This window comes from Nannospalax galili, unplaced genomic scaffold (assembly GCF_000622305.1).
Source record: "Nannospalax galili isolate Female #2095 unplaced genomic scaffold, S.galili_v1.0 scaffold34, whole genome shotgun sequence".
NCBI lineage: Eukaryota > Metazoa > Chordata > Mammalia > Rodentia > Spalacidae > Nannospalax > Nannospalax galili.
In genome coordinates this window covers 6637622-6654454 of record NW_008338996.1, presented here as the reverse complement: position 1 = coordinate 6654454, position 16833 = coordinate 6637622, and the positions used below count along the sequence as shown (strand labels likewise).

At 39.5% G+C, this 16833-nt stretch overlaps 1 protein-coding gene across 6 annotated transcripts in view; it reads right to left on the bottom strand.

Moving 5' to 3' along the window:
* Positions 1–16833, bottom strand: part of Astn2 (astrotactin 2) — a 1043712-nt gene that overhangs the window by 187200 nt on the left and 839679 nt on the right. For all 6 annotated transcript variants that reach the window (XM_008833484.3, XM_029563720.1, XM_029563721.1 and 3 more), the window contains 2 exons: positions 9974–10107; positions 7978–8126 (listed from right to left, as the gene is read on the bottom strand). In XM_008833484.3, the coding sequence (XP_008831706.1) occupies positions 7978–8126; positions 9974–10107 (283 nt within the window). The remainder of the gene's footprint in view (positions 1–7977; positions 8127–9973; positions 10108–16833) is intronic.

Genomic DNA, 16833 nt, shown 5'->3' with positions numbered 1-16833 from the left:
TTTAAATTTAGGATGTCAAACTAGACAATAAAAAGAAAGATATAGCCAATGATATTCTGTTCACAAGAAACAGGCTTTAAATATAAAGATAAAAATAATATACAAGTAAAACAATGGTAGATGATAGACTATAACACTAATCAGAGAGATTTATAGTCCTGTTAACATCAGTCCAAATATATTCAGGGCAAAAGATCTTCCAAGGATAAAAGAGACCATTTGATAATGATAAAAAGAGCATGTAAAAATTCTGAATGTTAAAAAATTACACTCAATGGACTATAAATTTTAAAAAGGACAGGAAATTGGGAGGGGAATGTTTTGGAGGATCCTGAAGGAGCTAAAGGGAGGGATTGAGGGTGAATATGATCAGCATACATTGCATATATGTATGAACTTTTTTAAAGAATAAATCTTAAAAATTATAAGTTTTGTAAACTCAATAGTAAGTTAGTAGAAGTTAGTTTCTTCCACCTAAAAGAGGGCCTCTACAAAAATGTGGTTAGCTTTATTTACTGGTTTAAAAAAAAACTTAGCTACTTTTATCTATTGGTAAAAGTCTGAAGAGTTCAGCAACAGGGTTTTACCATCCACATCCAGTGTACAACCAACATTATTGGAAATGGCCTTTATTGTTTGGGGGACTTCTAGGGCCCTCTAGCCAATAGCTCATAGGGGGGCAACCCTCCTCTGGCACTGGGATTTTCATTTAATAACCGTATGACTTCTGGTAGGGCTTTCTTCCATCCCCGTAGGGTTCCTCTGTGCTTAAGTCTTTTCTCTTTCTTTCTTTCTTTCTTTCTTTCTTTCTTTCTTTCTTTCTTTCTTTCTTTTTCTTTTTCTTTTTTTCAATTGTGTATTGGGAGAATTTTTTTCCTTTTATTCCCATAGTTCTTTGTATAGTCCTCCTTCCCACTTCCCCTTTAACTACCCCCCTTTTGAATATTTCTCCCTTAGTAACACCTTTCTCCTACTATTCTTCTCTCTTGGATTCCTTCTTTCCCTTTACCTCTCGTGGTCTCTTCCATATTCCTGTTTCTTGCAGTTATATCAGGATATGCACTCACTTATAAGAATTTGGTGCTAGGATCCACAAATGAGGGAGAATATACGTCTTTTGCTTTTCTGAGTCTGTGTTACTTCACTTAGTATAAAAGTTTCTAAATTCATCCATTTATCTGCAAATTTCATCATTTCCTCTTTTTTTTAAAAATACTAAGTAGAACTCCATTGTGTAAATGTACAACATTTTCATTAACCACTAGTCAGTTGAGGGGCACTTAGGTTGCTTCTATCTCTTAACTATTGTGAAAAGAGCAGCAACAAACATGGATGTACAAGTGTCTGCAATAGCATGGGTCCTTTGGGTATATGCCAAGGAGTGGTATAACTACATGGTATGAGCATAGATGAGGGAGAAATCAAGCTTGAACTAAGCTGAAAACTCTCTGCCACTGGATGGGTGGCTTTCATAGTACCAGAAAGTGACATGGGGCACTTTCTGTGACAGCAGGGGAGAACTATCCCCTATAATTCTGCTCAACAATGGACCCCATGAGTGCAGCACTAACAACATGCCAAACAAGATGTTCCAGCTGGTGCAATAGTGGTGTGTCTAGTGTGTGTACAATCAGCAAATTTTCAATTGGATATAATGCCCATCCCTAGAGGTAGAACACACATCTGGTACTGTAGACCAGGGTGACCTCCTGTGGCAGGGAGGAATATAGGCTCCAGGGGGGAAGCCACTGCAATTGTTTGTTAGATGGATGTAATGTACCTGCTAAAGTACTTTCCAAGAATTTGTATTTATTCATTTGTTATTATAGCAAAGTTCAGATGCTCTTTCTTCTTGCTGTTTGCATTTTGATAGTAGATGGAATCCTATTGAAATGGGCCAACAACCCATGGAATACAGATGATGCAGAGACCTGAAAGTTCAGTGTCTTGCCACAAAGGGAAGAAGATCATCTCACACCTATCATCCCCTCCAAGTCTCAGGGACTTTTGTGGAAGAGGCTGGCAGAAAGAATGTAAGAGCCAGAGAAAGGGTGGAGTGTTAACTGGAAGTGTCCTTCAACCACTATGCCAGAAAGCAATAGTCACACCTTTTCACATGCGTCAAGGAGTTGATCAGGGAGTCAGTTACCCAATCAGTCAGGCTTAGCTGCATGTAGGGGAGGGGCTAAGGCTATATAAGCCAAGAACACCCTGAGGACCCTCTCTCGCCATTTTGTGTGGTTGTCAGGAAGTCACAGGGTTTATATTTGAGTGTGACTTTCCAGTGCATCTGCAAATGGAGGGCACCCACTCTTCTGTAAATAAACCCCCACCCTATGCTCTATTAGCAAGCCCAATAAACTCATTAGAATTTTCAGAAAAAGAAAGAACAAACAGAGCTAGTGGAAACCTTCATTATACCACCAAAGTTGACTCCATGTTGGCAAATCTTTTGGTCTTTGATTTTTTTATTCCTATTCCCCCGCCCTTAAACTTCATTGTATATGTATTTTTATGTGAATTTGATTCAAGTTGTTTCTGGAAAAATGTATTAAATTTGCCTCTCTTTGGAATAATAATGATAAAAAAGAAATATTACACATGCAAAATATGGCAAGGTTAGTATGCACCTGTACACTGTGCAGAACTGCATCAGGATCATTTACTATTAAAATAAAAATGCTGGTACAAGAGGCATACACATAAAATAAAAACAATAAATAAAAAATTTTTAAAAAGAGGCACAAGAACAATGATCATGACCAATGCAAGAATTAAGACTTGGAAGCACCAGCCCCTGCTACATTTTAAAGATCAGTCAGTCTGCGAATCGGTCCTGGGTGAAAGGGAATGCCAAACTTGATTTTCTCATATAAACAAAATACTAGATTCAATCATAACATTATAATGATCTTAAATGCATTTAATACTAAAAGCTATAATTCAAAACCAGAAAAAAACTGAAATATGTAGCAATAAAAACTTGCAAAGTTTACATTTTAAAAAAGTCTGAAGAGTTCATCCTAAGAGTAGATACAAGGTAAACTTGCGTTCTCTTACCATTTTTACTAAGTACAGTACTACAAGTTCAAACCAGAGAAATTAATCAAGAAAAAGAAATGAAAGTGATAACAGGGGCTTGGAGACATGACTCAGAGGTTAAGAGCACCTGGTGCCCTTGCAGAGGACCTGAGTTTGGTTCCCAGCACTCACACAAGGGCGCGGGTGGGGGAGAGCACTCACAGCTGTCTATAACTCCAACTCCATGGGATCTTATGCCTCTAGCCTTCCTGGACACCTGCACACACATGCACATACCCCCTTCACACACATATATACACACAATTAAAAAGAGTAAAAATAAAATCTTTTAAAATTAAAACATAATAAAAATGATTCCCATTGGAAAGGACTAGCATAAACGCTCTACTTTCAAATGGTGACATAAACAAATACAGAGAGTAACCTTCAGGAAGAACTGGGTTTTCTAACTTAGGAGGCATGCAAGCAGCATTAGATTTCGAAGGATGCGTTAAATGATGAAGAGGAAACAGTACTGGATGGACTCCAAAGATCAGCTTGCTTGGAGGATTTTCTACTGATAGTAGAAGAGGAACTACAAGGCAAAGAGCAGAGTATACTAAAGGAACTGTGGCAAGAAGTATTCTTTGTGAAGAGAGGTCGGGGAAAGCTTGGTGCTGAAAGGATCAAGAAGCCTCTGCTGAGGAAGTGATGCTTGAGTTCTGACATAGATGCTGCATGGGCTGTAACAGCAGACACTGTTCTGGGAGTAAAGCAGGCCTGGCTATGAAACCTGGTTTTACAACATAGTGGCTATGAGGCTTATGGAAAGTCACATACCTCTCTCAGACTCACATTATCGGTAAAAGTGGTGGTCATTCTTGATTTACATAATTTTTATTTGTTTTAATATGAAAAGAGCAACATGCTACAGAGGTATGGGGCACTATTATTATTATTATTATTATTATTAAAGTGTAAGGACACCTTTTGGAAGTCTTTGATTTCCTTTGGTAACTATATAAACCTCTGTAATTATAAAAATGTCCCTTTGTTCATTTTCTGTGTATTAGTGTTTTGCCTGCATGCATGTTAGTGCACTAGGGAGGTAAGGAGAAGGCATCCGATTTCCTAGAACTGGAGTTATGGATGGTTGTTAGCCACCATGCCAGTGTTAGGAACCAAACCTAGGTGCTTTAAAAGAGCAGCCAGTACTCTTAAACAGTGAGCCTGAAGGTTATATAACAGAAATCACAGTGCCAGGAAGAGGACACTCCCTTTGAATTATTGATTGGGCTGGTTCAAGAAACTCCCAAAATAACACAGCTATTACTAGAGCCTTTGATTGCCTTCCAGAACTTGAAGATAAGACCCTATGGCTGAAGACAGGACATACTTCAAACACAGAACTTGGAGCAATCAAGGTGGAGCTAACCTAGAAGCCTCCTCTCTGAAGACTAGCTCTCATAGTATCATAATGCCAAATTAGGGAGGATTCAGTCTAGCTATACAGTCTGTGAGCAACAACAATGTCTGTACCAGTAAATAATCTCTATTGGTGCAGGAGTGGCACTTTTATCTTGAGGATAATCAATAGTTGTCTAATTGGACTTATAGCTACTCAATGAGAGGGAATTCAGGTGTGGTACTGTAAACACAGCCAATTAAACATGGTTGGAGATGGCATAGATCCAGGAGAAAAACGTTCTTTTGTCACATTTCTAGACCAACATAGTTTACTATATTCTAAATACATAGCTCTATAGTTATAGACAAGTGTCCTCACCACTCATCAAAGAAGAGCTGGAGACTATTTCAGAGTTCCACAACTGGCCAAACACAGAGAATAATTGTCTGTGAGATGCCCAGCCCTAAGTGGCAATCTACAATACAACCTTTATACGTAAGTGTCAGAGAACATAGTAGAAGGGGGCAGAAAGAATATTAATGCATCTCTCAACTCTTACCAGCAAAGCTTCCTTATGCAACAGATAGTCATTAACCCAAAAAGCCACAACTGACCAAAGTGCAGAGAATAAGAGACTGAAGAATGCTTATCCTTAATAAGATACCTACATCAAACCTTTGCCACCAAAGGCTCAGGGACCACTGTGGAAGAAGGGGTGGAAAAATTTTAAGAGTCATAGGTAGTAGATGACCATAAGGATACAGTTTTCCAGACAGCTGGGAAGTTACTCATATGAACTCACAGCAATGGTTGCTGCATGCACAAGACCCACACAAGCTGAAGTCAGACAAAATCCCAGCACAGAAGTGATAAAGTGTGTAAGAAGATTCAACCTTAGCTGAGCAAAGATTGGCAACCAATAAATACTGGGAAACTGAGAGTCCATTGTCTTTAAGGGTGTGACATTAGATAGGTTAACAAGTCTCCAGTGCATAGACCCCCTCACTGATGGACATTAGAGTACACAATTTGACTTGAAAGGCCTAAATATATATGACAGAGTGCATGAAATTCAGAGGGACAGGGGCAAAGAAGGAGTACAGATAGAGGAGCGTGGAGGGAGTCTAAATATGATCAAATATATGATATGAAATTCACAAAAATTCACCAAAAGTCTGATGCCTAACAAAGTATGCCTAGTATAGGAGACATTGGAAGAGTCATGACATGTGTAGTGAAATTCAGAATATTTTGTGGTTCGAATTTTATTACAGTAAATTTTGATTTAAAAAAAAAACTAAGAAGAGATTATAGAAGAAAACCATCATCAATAAAGTCTTTTCACAAATATTAAAACACATACAGAAAGGCCACACTCAGCCACTCACAGATACTGGTAAATCTTATCAACATAAAAGTAAAAGTGCTTGCAAATGAACATAAATACACATATATGGACTGGGGATGTACCTCGGTTAGGATAACGCTTGCTTAGCCTTTATGGATTCAATTCCTAGCACTGCATAAAATCATGCTTGGTCACAGATATCTGTAATCCCAGCACTTGGGAAGCAGAGGCAGGCAGATTTCTGTGAGACTGAGGTCAGCCTGGTTTACATAGTGAGTTCCAGGCAACTGGGGCCATAGAAAGACCCTGTCTCAGAAAACAACAAAAAAAACAAAATAAAAACTAAAAAGAAGTTAAAGGTTATCCTCTACTGCAAAAGAACTGGATTTTGAGGACAACCTAGGCAATATGAGGCCTCAAAAATTAATTAATATACAAACAAATAACAAAGAAATGCATATTTAAGTTTGCACATATGTATATATACACACATGCACATATACACATACACACATGACATGGGTGCACTTACGTACATGCAGGCATAACACTCACACACATAAAATAAAAATAAAATTTAAAGAAAGTTTTAAAAAAGCCATCTTTTTCAAAACCCCTACATAAGCACTTGGGTGATACACACATAGGCTCAAAAGCTAGAATGAACAAAGATCAAAAGATGAGACCAGACAAGTTGCTTAATTGTTTCATGATCAGCTCCTCTGTGTACTTGATATCCCTGCAGCCTATCCTGCTCCTTCAATCAAATCATCTATATCAATTTTGAGTTTCCAAGAACCAGTCAATGAGATATCCATTATCTATAATGCAATCCTCATTGTTTCATATTCTTTACAGTTTCAGAAGACTCAAAGCAGAAATAACCCAGAGAGGAAAGCTAGGGAGATAGGAAAAAGTCAGAGAGAAGACAGACAGACAGACAGACACACACACACACACACACACACACACAAGTAATATAAATAATGATATCTATTCATTCATTACATATCCATTCCTCAAATATTTGGATGTCAGATTTTATGGTAGATTTGGGACTCCAAACTGATTTAACAAAGATAAGTCACCCTTCTTTCTTTTCTTTTAATGTAATTGGGCAAATAACAAAGGAATAATTATACTTCTTTCGATTATATTCTTTCAGTTACATTCTTTGTATAATCCAGTCTTGGCTCAAGTTGAAAAGTATGATCCTGGGGCGGTGACACTAGCTGGATAATGTTGGATTGGTCTTCGTTTTCTAAAGTGTGAGGCAGGCACAATAAACATCAATCCCTTTAGGGACATGGTAACAATGTCTGTAGGTCAGTGCATGACACAGGAAGTAAATGCCCAATCAGAGCTTTAAGCCTAGAAAAAAATAATTACTGACTGGAAGACTCAACAGAGTGCAGAGAGCATGTGACGACAGCATGGATCACAGCCGGAGGCTCCGTTTCTTGGCAGTGTCGGGATGTAGGAGAACTCAGAGGGAATGTTCTAAGTGACAGCCAAATGTAGCTCTCTTAAATCCATCTTTGGGGATGGAGAGATGGTTCAACAGTTAAGAGCACTGGCTGTTCTTACAGAAGACCAGCACTCACACGGAGGCTAAAACCAGCGTATAACTCCAGTTCCAAGGGAATCAATGCCTTCTTCCATCCTCTGTGGGCATTGCACGACATGGGTGCACTTACGTACATGCACGCATAACACTCATACACATAAAATAAAGTTTTATAAAAAGTTTTTAAAAGCCATCTTTTTCAAAACCCCTGCATGCTCACCTCATTTACCATCTCTTTTTCCCTAGCACCTGTTCACAAAGGCTACCTCCATAGATCTCTCAGGAAAAGTCAATTGTTTGAATGTCCTTATCTCAGTCCAAGAACAGTATATTAATAGACAAAAGTTTGCAAATCCAAGACCTGTGGGTGTTTCCTCATGGAAACAAAAAAATTCTCTTTAAATCACATAGAGCATTGAAGGTCCAAGTCAAAGGAACTCTTTCCACCTAGAACTTGATGCTGTTGCTTATTCAAAACCATATCCCCCAAAGCACATATTGATGGGGGCCATATGATCACTAAACAATGAAACTTTCCTTCTCAAGCCAGCTGACGTTAAGTCCACAAAGACATTAGAGAATCGAGTTTCCCTCAGCCTACTATCCCATCAAAACGGAAAGGCATGTACTTACCTGTGTACAGGTCAGTGTCTGTGTATTCATCCACTTTCTTGTGCTGCAGAATATAGTCAGAGACCTTGGTCCCAATGGCTGGCTGAACATCCACCCACTCCAGGGAGACCACAGTGCTAGAAGGCTCCACTGTTGGAGAAAGCCGTAACCTACAGGAGTTAACAGGGAAAGCTGCTTACTCTCAAGCTCTTGTCATTCAGGGCCCTAAACAAGTGCATAAATTCAAGATGATGCAAAGTTTCAGCCTGAATTCAAATCTTGATTCCACCTACCACCAAAACCTTACAGGTTCTTAGAGAAATCATTTACTCTTCAAGGTTTCTGTTTCATCATCATAAATTAGGGATACAAAGAGTCCCCTTTGTATCAAGCAACATGATACTGAACAAATTAGCCATGCTCACAGTATAAGCTCAATGGAAACTGGTTAGTTTTCGTTTATTCAAACCATGTCCTCAGTGATGTTCCATTTTTTTAAAATAAATTGGCAGTGACTCCAAACACAGGATTTTGACAATGGAGAATAATTAACACTATATGACATGGCAGAACACAGGAGCTTTCAAACTTCTTGCCCTTCCTTTAAATTCCTGAATACATCAGTCAACTGTTTAATATCCTTAAGTCTCTCAAAAAGAGAATTAGTACTTAATACTCTCTCCAAGGGGCTGGAAAGATGACTTAACAGTTAAGAACAGGTTGTTCTTGCAGAGGACTTGGTTTCCATTCCCATCACCCACATGGTGGCTAATCACAGTGTCTCTAGGTCCAGGGGGATCTGGCACACTCTTCTAATCACCTTGGGCATTTACATACATGCAGGCAATACACTCAAACATATAAAATAAAAATAATAAATAAAATAATTTTAATTAAAAAATACTCTCTCCAAAAGAGAAGGAACTTGGAGTACATTTTTTTTTTGTAAAACAATAAATAACATAATGACTAAAGGTTACTACTGGATCGGCCTTTAGAGACAGTGAAGTGTGATTCCCTCACTTCACAAAGTAGGGAAAGAGAGGTCCCCCAAGACGGAAGGGGCTTGCACAGGGTTACACAGCAAGGCATAGACAGGACCATAGTGGTAACTTTGCCTGAATAGTGTCCAGATTCTTTCTTAATATACACCATACCATACCATCTCTTCAAGGACCATCTTGTAGTATGATTTTTCTCTCCACACAGACATGTTTTACAGCACTCTGGCTTCCAGTACTGACTCCTGGCCATTTCTCTGGCACTTCTTGATCTCACTTCTCCAAGAAAAGTGACCTTTCTTTACTTCCTCAAATAAATATCCTATGTCAGGGACTTCTCATAGGTGGTTCTGTCTGTCCACCTGTTGCCTAGTTGACTATTCCTACCACAATTCAGGTTCCTTAAAAGACGTTTTTCCTGATCACTTCCCCTCGTTTCCACCTAAAGCACTCCTAATGAGCCTCCCTAGGACCAACTATGCTTTCTTTAGTTTTTTATTTAATTCTAAACCATGTCTTTTTACTTCTAGCATCTATCTGTCCTGCTTCATCACCAGCCTCCTAAACGTGTAGTCTGTGTGTCTTTCACCACTGATATTTTCTAACCCAGTGACCTACATACATCAGGAGATCAAAATTACTGACCCAACAAATGAAAGACATGGAGTTCTCTGAGAGTCTATACCTTCTTCATCTCAGGAGATGCACTTAGAATGAAACAAAGCAGGAGTCAGTTTTCCAGCAAATCTGTGTTGAGAGGATGAGTGCAGGAAGGAATGATGGATCATAAGGGATAAAAAACACACACTGCAATATCAGTGTCTCCCCTGTGCCATGCTTCCATTCTGCCAGTGTTCTCCTCTTTCTTAAAGAAGTAGGTAAAGACCAGAGATTTTGCTGACCTGGGTAGGCACCATGGGAACACAAAAATGTGATAGATAGCTTTGTCTGCCAATACAGGAGTGTGAGCTGAAGGAAATGGGGTAACTGAAGGAAGAGGGGCCATACATACGTACACCGGCTGTGGAAGGGGACTGCAGTTGGGAAGCCCACTGGCATCGAAGGCACTGAGGTCACATCTGCACCAGTTATCAATCACATCCCCTTTCCCGGAACACCAGTAAGAACTCATCAGTGCACTCTTGAAAGCCTGAAAGAGAGGATGACAGAGGGATGATGTGATTGTGGTACCGAGACAGAGTAGAGGTGCTGATGGTCCTGATGTCAGCCCACCAAGGGTTTGCAACAGCCTTCCTGCTTCAACCTTTATGACCTTACCACCCAGTTTTCTGATCCTGAGATACTCATTACCCAGCAAAAAGTCTCTTGACAAAGCTAGACAGCAGGCTCAGTTGGGTCTGATGGCCTTGCTTTGCTGGTCTTTGTTTAAAAGAATGACCACTATTATATTTAATTTCAATATTCTTAAAAATATTTTATCATTGGCCCAAAGTTTTCCTTTCCTCGCACTCTAACTCATATTTTTGGTCTCAAATGAGACTTTCTCTTAAACCTGAGATTGATCATGCCTACCTCTACATTTAAGTATCTGTCTTATCCAATAGATACTGGTCTCATGAGGGGAAAGGGACAGACTTTCTTCTCAGGAATATTCAGTATTTAGTAAAAAAATGAATGGCCAGTGAAAAAATTGGGCATTACTATGAGGCAGTGAAGAGAACTTGGAAGGAGTCCCCCACCCAGGTCAGACCTCAACGTATCCCTGTACTGCCTTTCTATTTTCAAGGCTCAGGAAGATGCCTGTAACTTGTGTGTGATGCCTGAGCAAATACACTGGCTAAGTCACTCTATTTTCACCAACATTCCAAGGATTCAGAATGTGGAACAGAGCTCTTTAAAACTTATGGAGTCCAGAGAAGGTTGGTTTTTTACTCCTTCGCCAGGTATGTGCTGGGCCAGCTCTATGCACTTCGTTTCCTTTTCTCCTGTAATTGTTACCTTTTCTGTGCTGTGTAAATGAATGTTGCCTGCTACTTGTCTGGTTACCAAGGACACCTGATTGATCAGATGTCACTCTTTCACATTCTGCAATATTCAAAAGTTGCAAGAACAGAATGTTTGTGGGAAATGGGGTGGATTCTCCCTCCTTAGCTCTCTAGCAGCTACACAGGCCTAGAAGAACACATGTATCAGGGATCCTGTGGCAAGTCTCCATCACACTTCTCCCAGAAGAATCAGCAAGAAGACTACAAAGATTCCTGCTACATATTATTACCAACGCTTCTACTAGGAATGAATAGATTGCATAATTTCTCCTGAGTCAGGTGAGTACCAAAAACTGAAAAAGAACTAAAATAAACGCTGATATTAATGAAGCACACAACTGCACAGCTCAAAGTACTTTACATTAAAATGTAACCTCCAAAACAGTCCCAAAGTTACATATTACAACCCTCATTTACAGATAAGAAAGTTAGGAATCAGTGAGAGACGCGTATTTCCCAAGATCACACAGCAAGAAAATGGTGTAGGCATAATCTCAATCTATATCTCCACCTCTTAGAAAAGAGTGGGTCTTTTCTGCTCAGTCACAAAGATTTGTGGGATTAACTCCCATAGGGTTTCCAGACTCAGTAAATAAAAATAGAACATGCTCAGATTAATTTAAATTTTAGACATTAATTTTTAGCATAAGTATAGTCCATGAAATATTTGCAATAAAGTATCTGGGCCAGAATCAACTGTACAGTATGAGCACACTTCCTACTATGTCCCAGAACCTATGCTAGGGATAAACATTCCTTTTCCTAGCAGCAAGAGAAAAAGAGGTACTCTCATAAGGACAGACCAGATGGGACAGCATGAGCCTGTGCTAACTAGTAGACCTGTCTTCTTTATTTGCAGTTTCCTCCTCAGTAAAACCAGTCTACACAACTAACTGTTCAAGGCTTAAGATTCTCCAACATCTCCAGCCAGAGCTAAGGACTTAATTATCATAACAGTGAAATCCAAGGCCATGGGGGGAAGTGACACAGATGGTAAGATTGTGTTGAAGTCCAGCAATGAAGAGAACATCCTGTTTTATGTGTTTTTGTTTCTTTCTCTGTCTCTCTCCCTCTCTCTCTTCACAACCCCCTGGCCCTGTGTGTGTGTGTGTGTGTGTGTGTGTGTGTGTGTATTCTGTAATCAATAGGAAATTGAGCTTATGGGAAACAAAACAGGAAATCTCCCTGGACTTTGCAAGTTTCATCATTTGGGCAGTTCTTGGGAAGAAATCCTTTCTGTGAGTCTCCACATCCACTGGCTGTTTCCCAGAACCCCGAGGAACAGAATAAGGCCTGGTGCAATGGCCAGGCAAGCCCTGGATAGAGCACAAACACACTCTGATAAAAGTCTAACATCAAACAGGGAGCTCTTTTAAGGCAGCAGAAGCCAGCATTGTGTCAGCGCAGGATCACTCTTCCTTACGTCTTCAGTCCTTGCAACACTCCATCCACAGTCCAATGAGATCCCAGGGGAAGAGAATCATAGAATGTTCCAGCTTCACAGAACTTGGTCTGTAAATCATCTAATCTAATCCATTTACAGATGCAGATACAGTGGCCCAGGGAACCTATCTGGCTGCCTCAAGGTGATAGACACACTCAGTGATTTAAAAAAAAAAAAAACAAAAAACAAAAAACAAAAAAAACCTACTCTTTTCTTTTGATTAATGCTTAAAATTAACCTAGAAGATGTGTTTTCTACCATTTACAGAATATAAAGAAGGAAGGAGCTTGAGGAATTGAAGGTCACTAGAATCCTATACCATCATTGACTTTCCTTGTCACATAGAAACAATAAATGCCAAGGTTTTAGCCAAAATGCACTTTTTGGCTTCTCTGTTTTGAATCATGTGCTGATATGTGAGTGCATGTTTGCGCATATTTGTGTGTACGTGTACTATACGTGTGTGTGTGTGTGTGTGTTTGTGTGTGTCTGTGTGTGTGTGCATGCCGGTGTTCTCAGAGGACAATGCAAACTTGCACTGGAGGCATTCTGACTCTTAGCTTTTGAGGGGATCAACATTCTCATGGTCATTGGTTTTCATAACAAAGAAGGTTTGCATTTCCAGAACTTGTAAATGCTTCCAAGTTCAAGCTAATTAGTTAGTAAACCAAGTTGAGCAGGAGGAGAAAAACAGCCACAGAAATGTTAAGCAATCAAAATAAACTAGGATTTATTCCTGACGCTATTGTTACTTTCTTATTTGAAATTGCATAAGTGATTCTTCTTTATAAGCCTCAATTTCCCCATCTGTAAAGCGAAAGGGCAGAAAATACATTATTGGAGGTTGAATTGAGTTCAATAAACATTCCCTGAACTTCTTACTCTTACCATGTGTTGCCTAAAAGTTAAAAAGGGGAAGAACAAGACCCAGTGGCTAACTTCAAAGGACTCATGGTTTAATGGTAAAGACACACTCAAAGAATTAAAATTACTATGGTTCAAATGCTGTGAAGTCATACACATAGGAAGCTGTGGGACTACAAAGGAAGGGACCTTTCCAGCTCTAAAAATTATTGCAATGCCTTAAGAATCTTAAACCTTAAGTAAACATCCTGCATTTCATTAAGATATTTAGGACAATGTACACAGAATGTCATTAAGTCCATGAATTAAATTCCATACTCCATACTTGTAATGACTGTATTTTTATGACTGCATATCCTATTTTACACTAAAAATTAGTATCACTTGCTGACAACAAGACAGTTATTTCTGATGTTGAGATAGTTATGGTCTGTAAGACTCCAAAATGATACTCTGAAGTCCTCACTCCAAGTTTTATGGATTGTATTATCTCTATAAGACTAATAAACCTGGTCATGTGACTTCCCAATTTATACCAAATAAGGAAGGGAAAGGCATTCTAAAGACAAAATAATCTATTATCTTTTTCTTCTCTGGCTCCATTTCATGGCCTAACATAATAACTCACATGTAATATAAATAAGTCAATATTTGTTAAATTGAAATCAAAGTTCACATGGAATGCTAAGTGAAACAAGCCAATTCGTAAACAGTAGAAGAAAACGTTTGTGATCTTTTTCTTACCCAACATCATTTATATGATGCAAGTCAGTTTGGTGCATCCAGTCAAACACTGGGGGTCATTCTGAGCTCCTTCCTCTATCTCAAAATCAACTTCCCTTCCCTGGTCTCACTGCTGTGACTCTTACAGGGTGGGTAGTCACGCCTTTTCAACAGGCAATAATCACAGTCTGTGGACTGGACTCTTAGCTCCAAGCTCAGCTATTCCCTCACATCCTTTCACAGCTGCCTAAAGGATCAGTGCTTCGTCTGTCCTCATGCTTGAACCTCTTCAAAATTCCCCATCTTTCAGCTAAATCCTCTACTAATTAAGTTGACATTCATTGTCCTTTATCATAAACTGTGTCTCTTCACTCATCTAATCCCAAATGCTGTGGTCTAGTACATTCTCACATCTCGGGGAAGGAACTTTAGTATTTCACACCCACAAGCATTTTCTACATTGAGTCTTCGGTTTGAAATGCCTTTTCTCCACTTGCTCCTTTTTGCTGAACTGCAAGAAATTCTCCTTGACCCACAGAGCCTTACCATACTTTGGCAGATTTATTTCCCACTTTTTCTCATTCAAATTCTGTACATTTCACATTTCTTTGTAATTTATGTATCTTTCTCACCTATTAGATAGTGAAATCCTTTAGCCAAGATCGTAGTTGTGATTCATATCTGTGTCATAAGCTCTAAGATAGAGTTGAACACACAAGAAGTCTCCAAAATGGGTTTTAAATCATAAAATTAAAATAAGATACTTTGTCAAACTAAACTGAGGAGGGACGACCCATCCTGAATGTAAGTGCCACCATCCCACAGGGGTCAAAAACTGAGTAAAAACGGCAGAAGGAAAGAACGAGCTGTGTACCCAAGTCTATCTCTTTCTGCTTCTTTGCTGTGACAGCAGCGTGACAAGCTGCCCCATTTTCTCACCATCATGGACTGTATCCCCTCCAACTGTGAACCACAATAAATCCTTCCTTTAGTTGCTTTTGTCTGGTATTTGTCACAGCAACAAGAAAAGTAACAGAGAAAAACCAGCTCTGAGGACTATTACTGTGACAAAATGTGTGGAGCGATTTGTAGGCCATTAGGACTGGTTTGTGGGAGGAATTTGAAAGAATTTTGACCTGTGGATGAGAGAAGCCTTAGAATGTTGTGAATGGAGCTCAATGGACCATTCTGGTGGGAGTCTAGAAGAGGAGAATGATGAGAGAAATATGGAAAGTGGAGACCCTGCTCATGAGGTTTCATGGGGAAACACAGACTCTAAGTATGAGGTCATTTGTATTATATTCTGGCAAAGAACCTGATGATATCCTGAAAACTGAACTGAGAGTGAATTCAATATTATTGGACTAAGTTGTTTGACAGAGGAAATTCCAAGACAACGTAACTCCAAAGCCACGGCATGGATACTGCTCACTGCTCTCATTTAAAGTTGCAGACTAGGCACTGTTGAGAAAGCAGGAATAATCGTCTAACACATCAGTGTCACTAAAAAGAAACCTTATGCTCTGCACTGAAACAAGGTGCTCTGAGGGAGAGATCCCACCCACCAAAGACTTCAATTTTCGTTGTTGTTGTTTGGTTGCCTTTGTTTCTTAAGACAAGGTCTTATTCTGTAGCCTTATCTGGCCTGGGAATCATTATGTAGACCACACTGGCTTGGAACTCACAGAGATCTGCCTGCCTTGGCCTCCTGAGTCCTGGGATTACAAGTGCAAACCAACACACCAGTCCTAAGACTTCAGTTTTTGAAACTGCAAATGTATTTGAAAGGAGAGAGCCTGAACTGAAGATACCTGTGAAGGAGTTCCCTACTTGGAAATGATCACCTAGGCAAGAGTTTTCCCAGATTCATTCAAAAGGTACCCAGAGGCCACTACATATGTGCTACATACTGAGCTGGTAACAAAACTTGCAAGGACTGTCCACATGGTACTAGTTTTGCAGGAATACAAATGCAGGAGTTATGGAATTCTGGAGGCTTAAATTAAGGTTCAAGAAAGGTGCTAAGACAAGAAAGAGTGTGGCATGTTTATATTCTGTTCAAAGAGATCCTGAAAGGTCAAATGCATGGAGCTGCAAAGGTAAGCTTTAAATGGCAGTAGAGTCCCTAGGATGCTGGAGATGATCACTGAGGAAAGCTGTAAGCCTGGAGTGGAGCAGGCGTATGAGAGGGACCATATGTACTGGAATAGCAGAACCAGAGTGCAGGGGATACCCTAGGCTGAGGGTGTTGGGGTCCAGATGATGCCACCAAGAGTCTCAGATGCTAGACATCGAGCTGCAGGATGTAGAGTTTGCCCTGGTTAGTTTCAGTCTTACAATGACCCAATATTTCCTTACTATGCACTCAGTTCTTTCTTTTGGAATGGGAATATATGTGTATTGTCCTGTATGGATTTATGATGGAAGTCTATAATTTTTTCATAGGAGTTTACGGTTAACAGATTGCCATGAGTTTCAGAAGAGACTTTGTACTTCTGAACAATGTTGAAGCGACAATAGTGGAAATAACCAAACATTTTATGATTGGACTTAAAACCCAGTTCACAGGATGGAGCCTGGCACTATTGTCAGGGCCAAGAACTTGCAGCTAGACAAACTACAGGCCGCAAGGGAGGACTACTATATTATTCTGCCAAATGGACATAGTATTAAACCAACTTCTAATGTTTCACCATTATACCCAAAGATTAGTACATCTATCAAATCTCATCAGGAAAGCTTCTTCTTGGAGAAGATTGAGATTTACACAGAAACCCACAGCTGGTCAATGTGTAGAGAATAATAAATGACAGAATGCTAAGCACTAAATGGGACAACT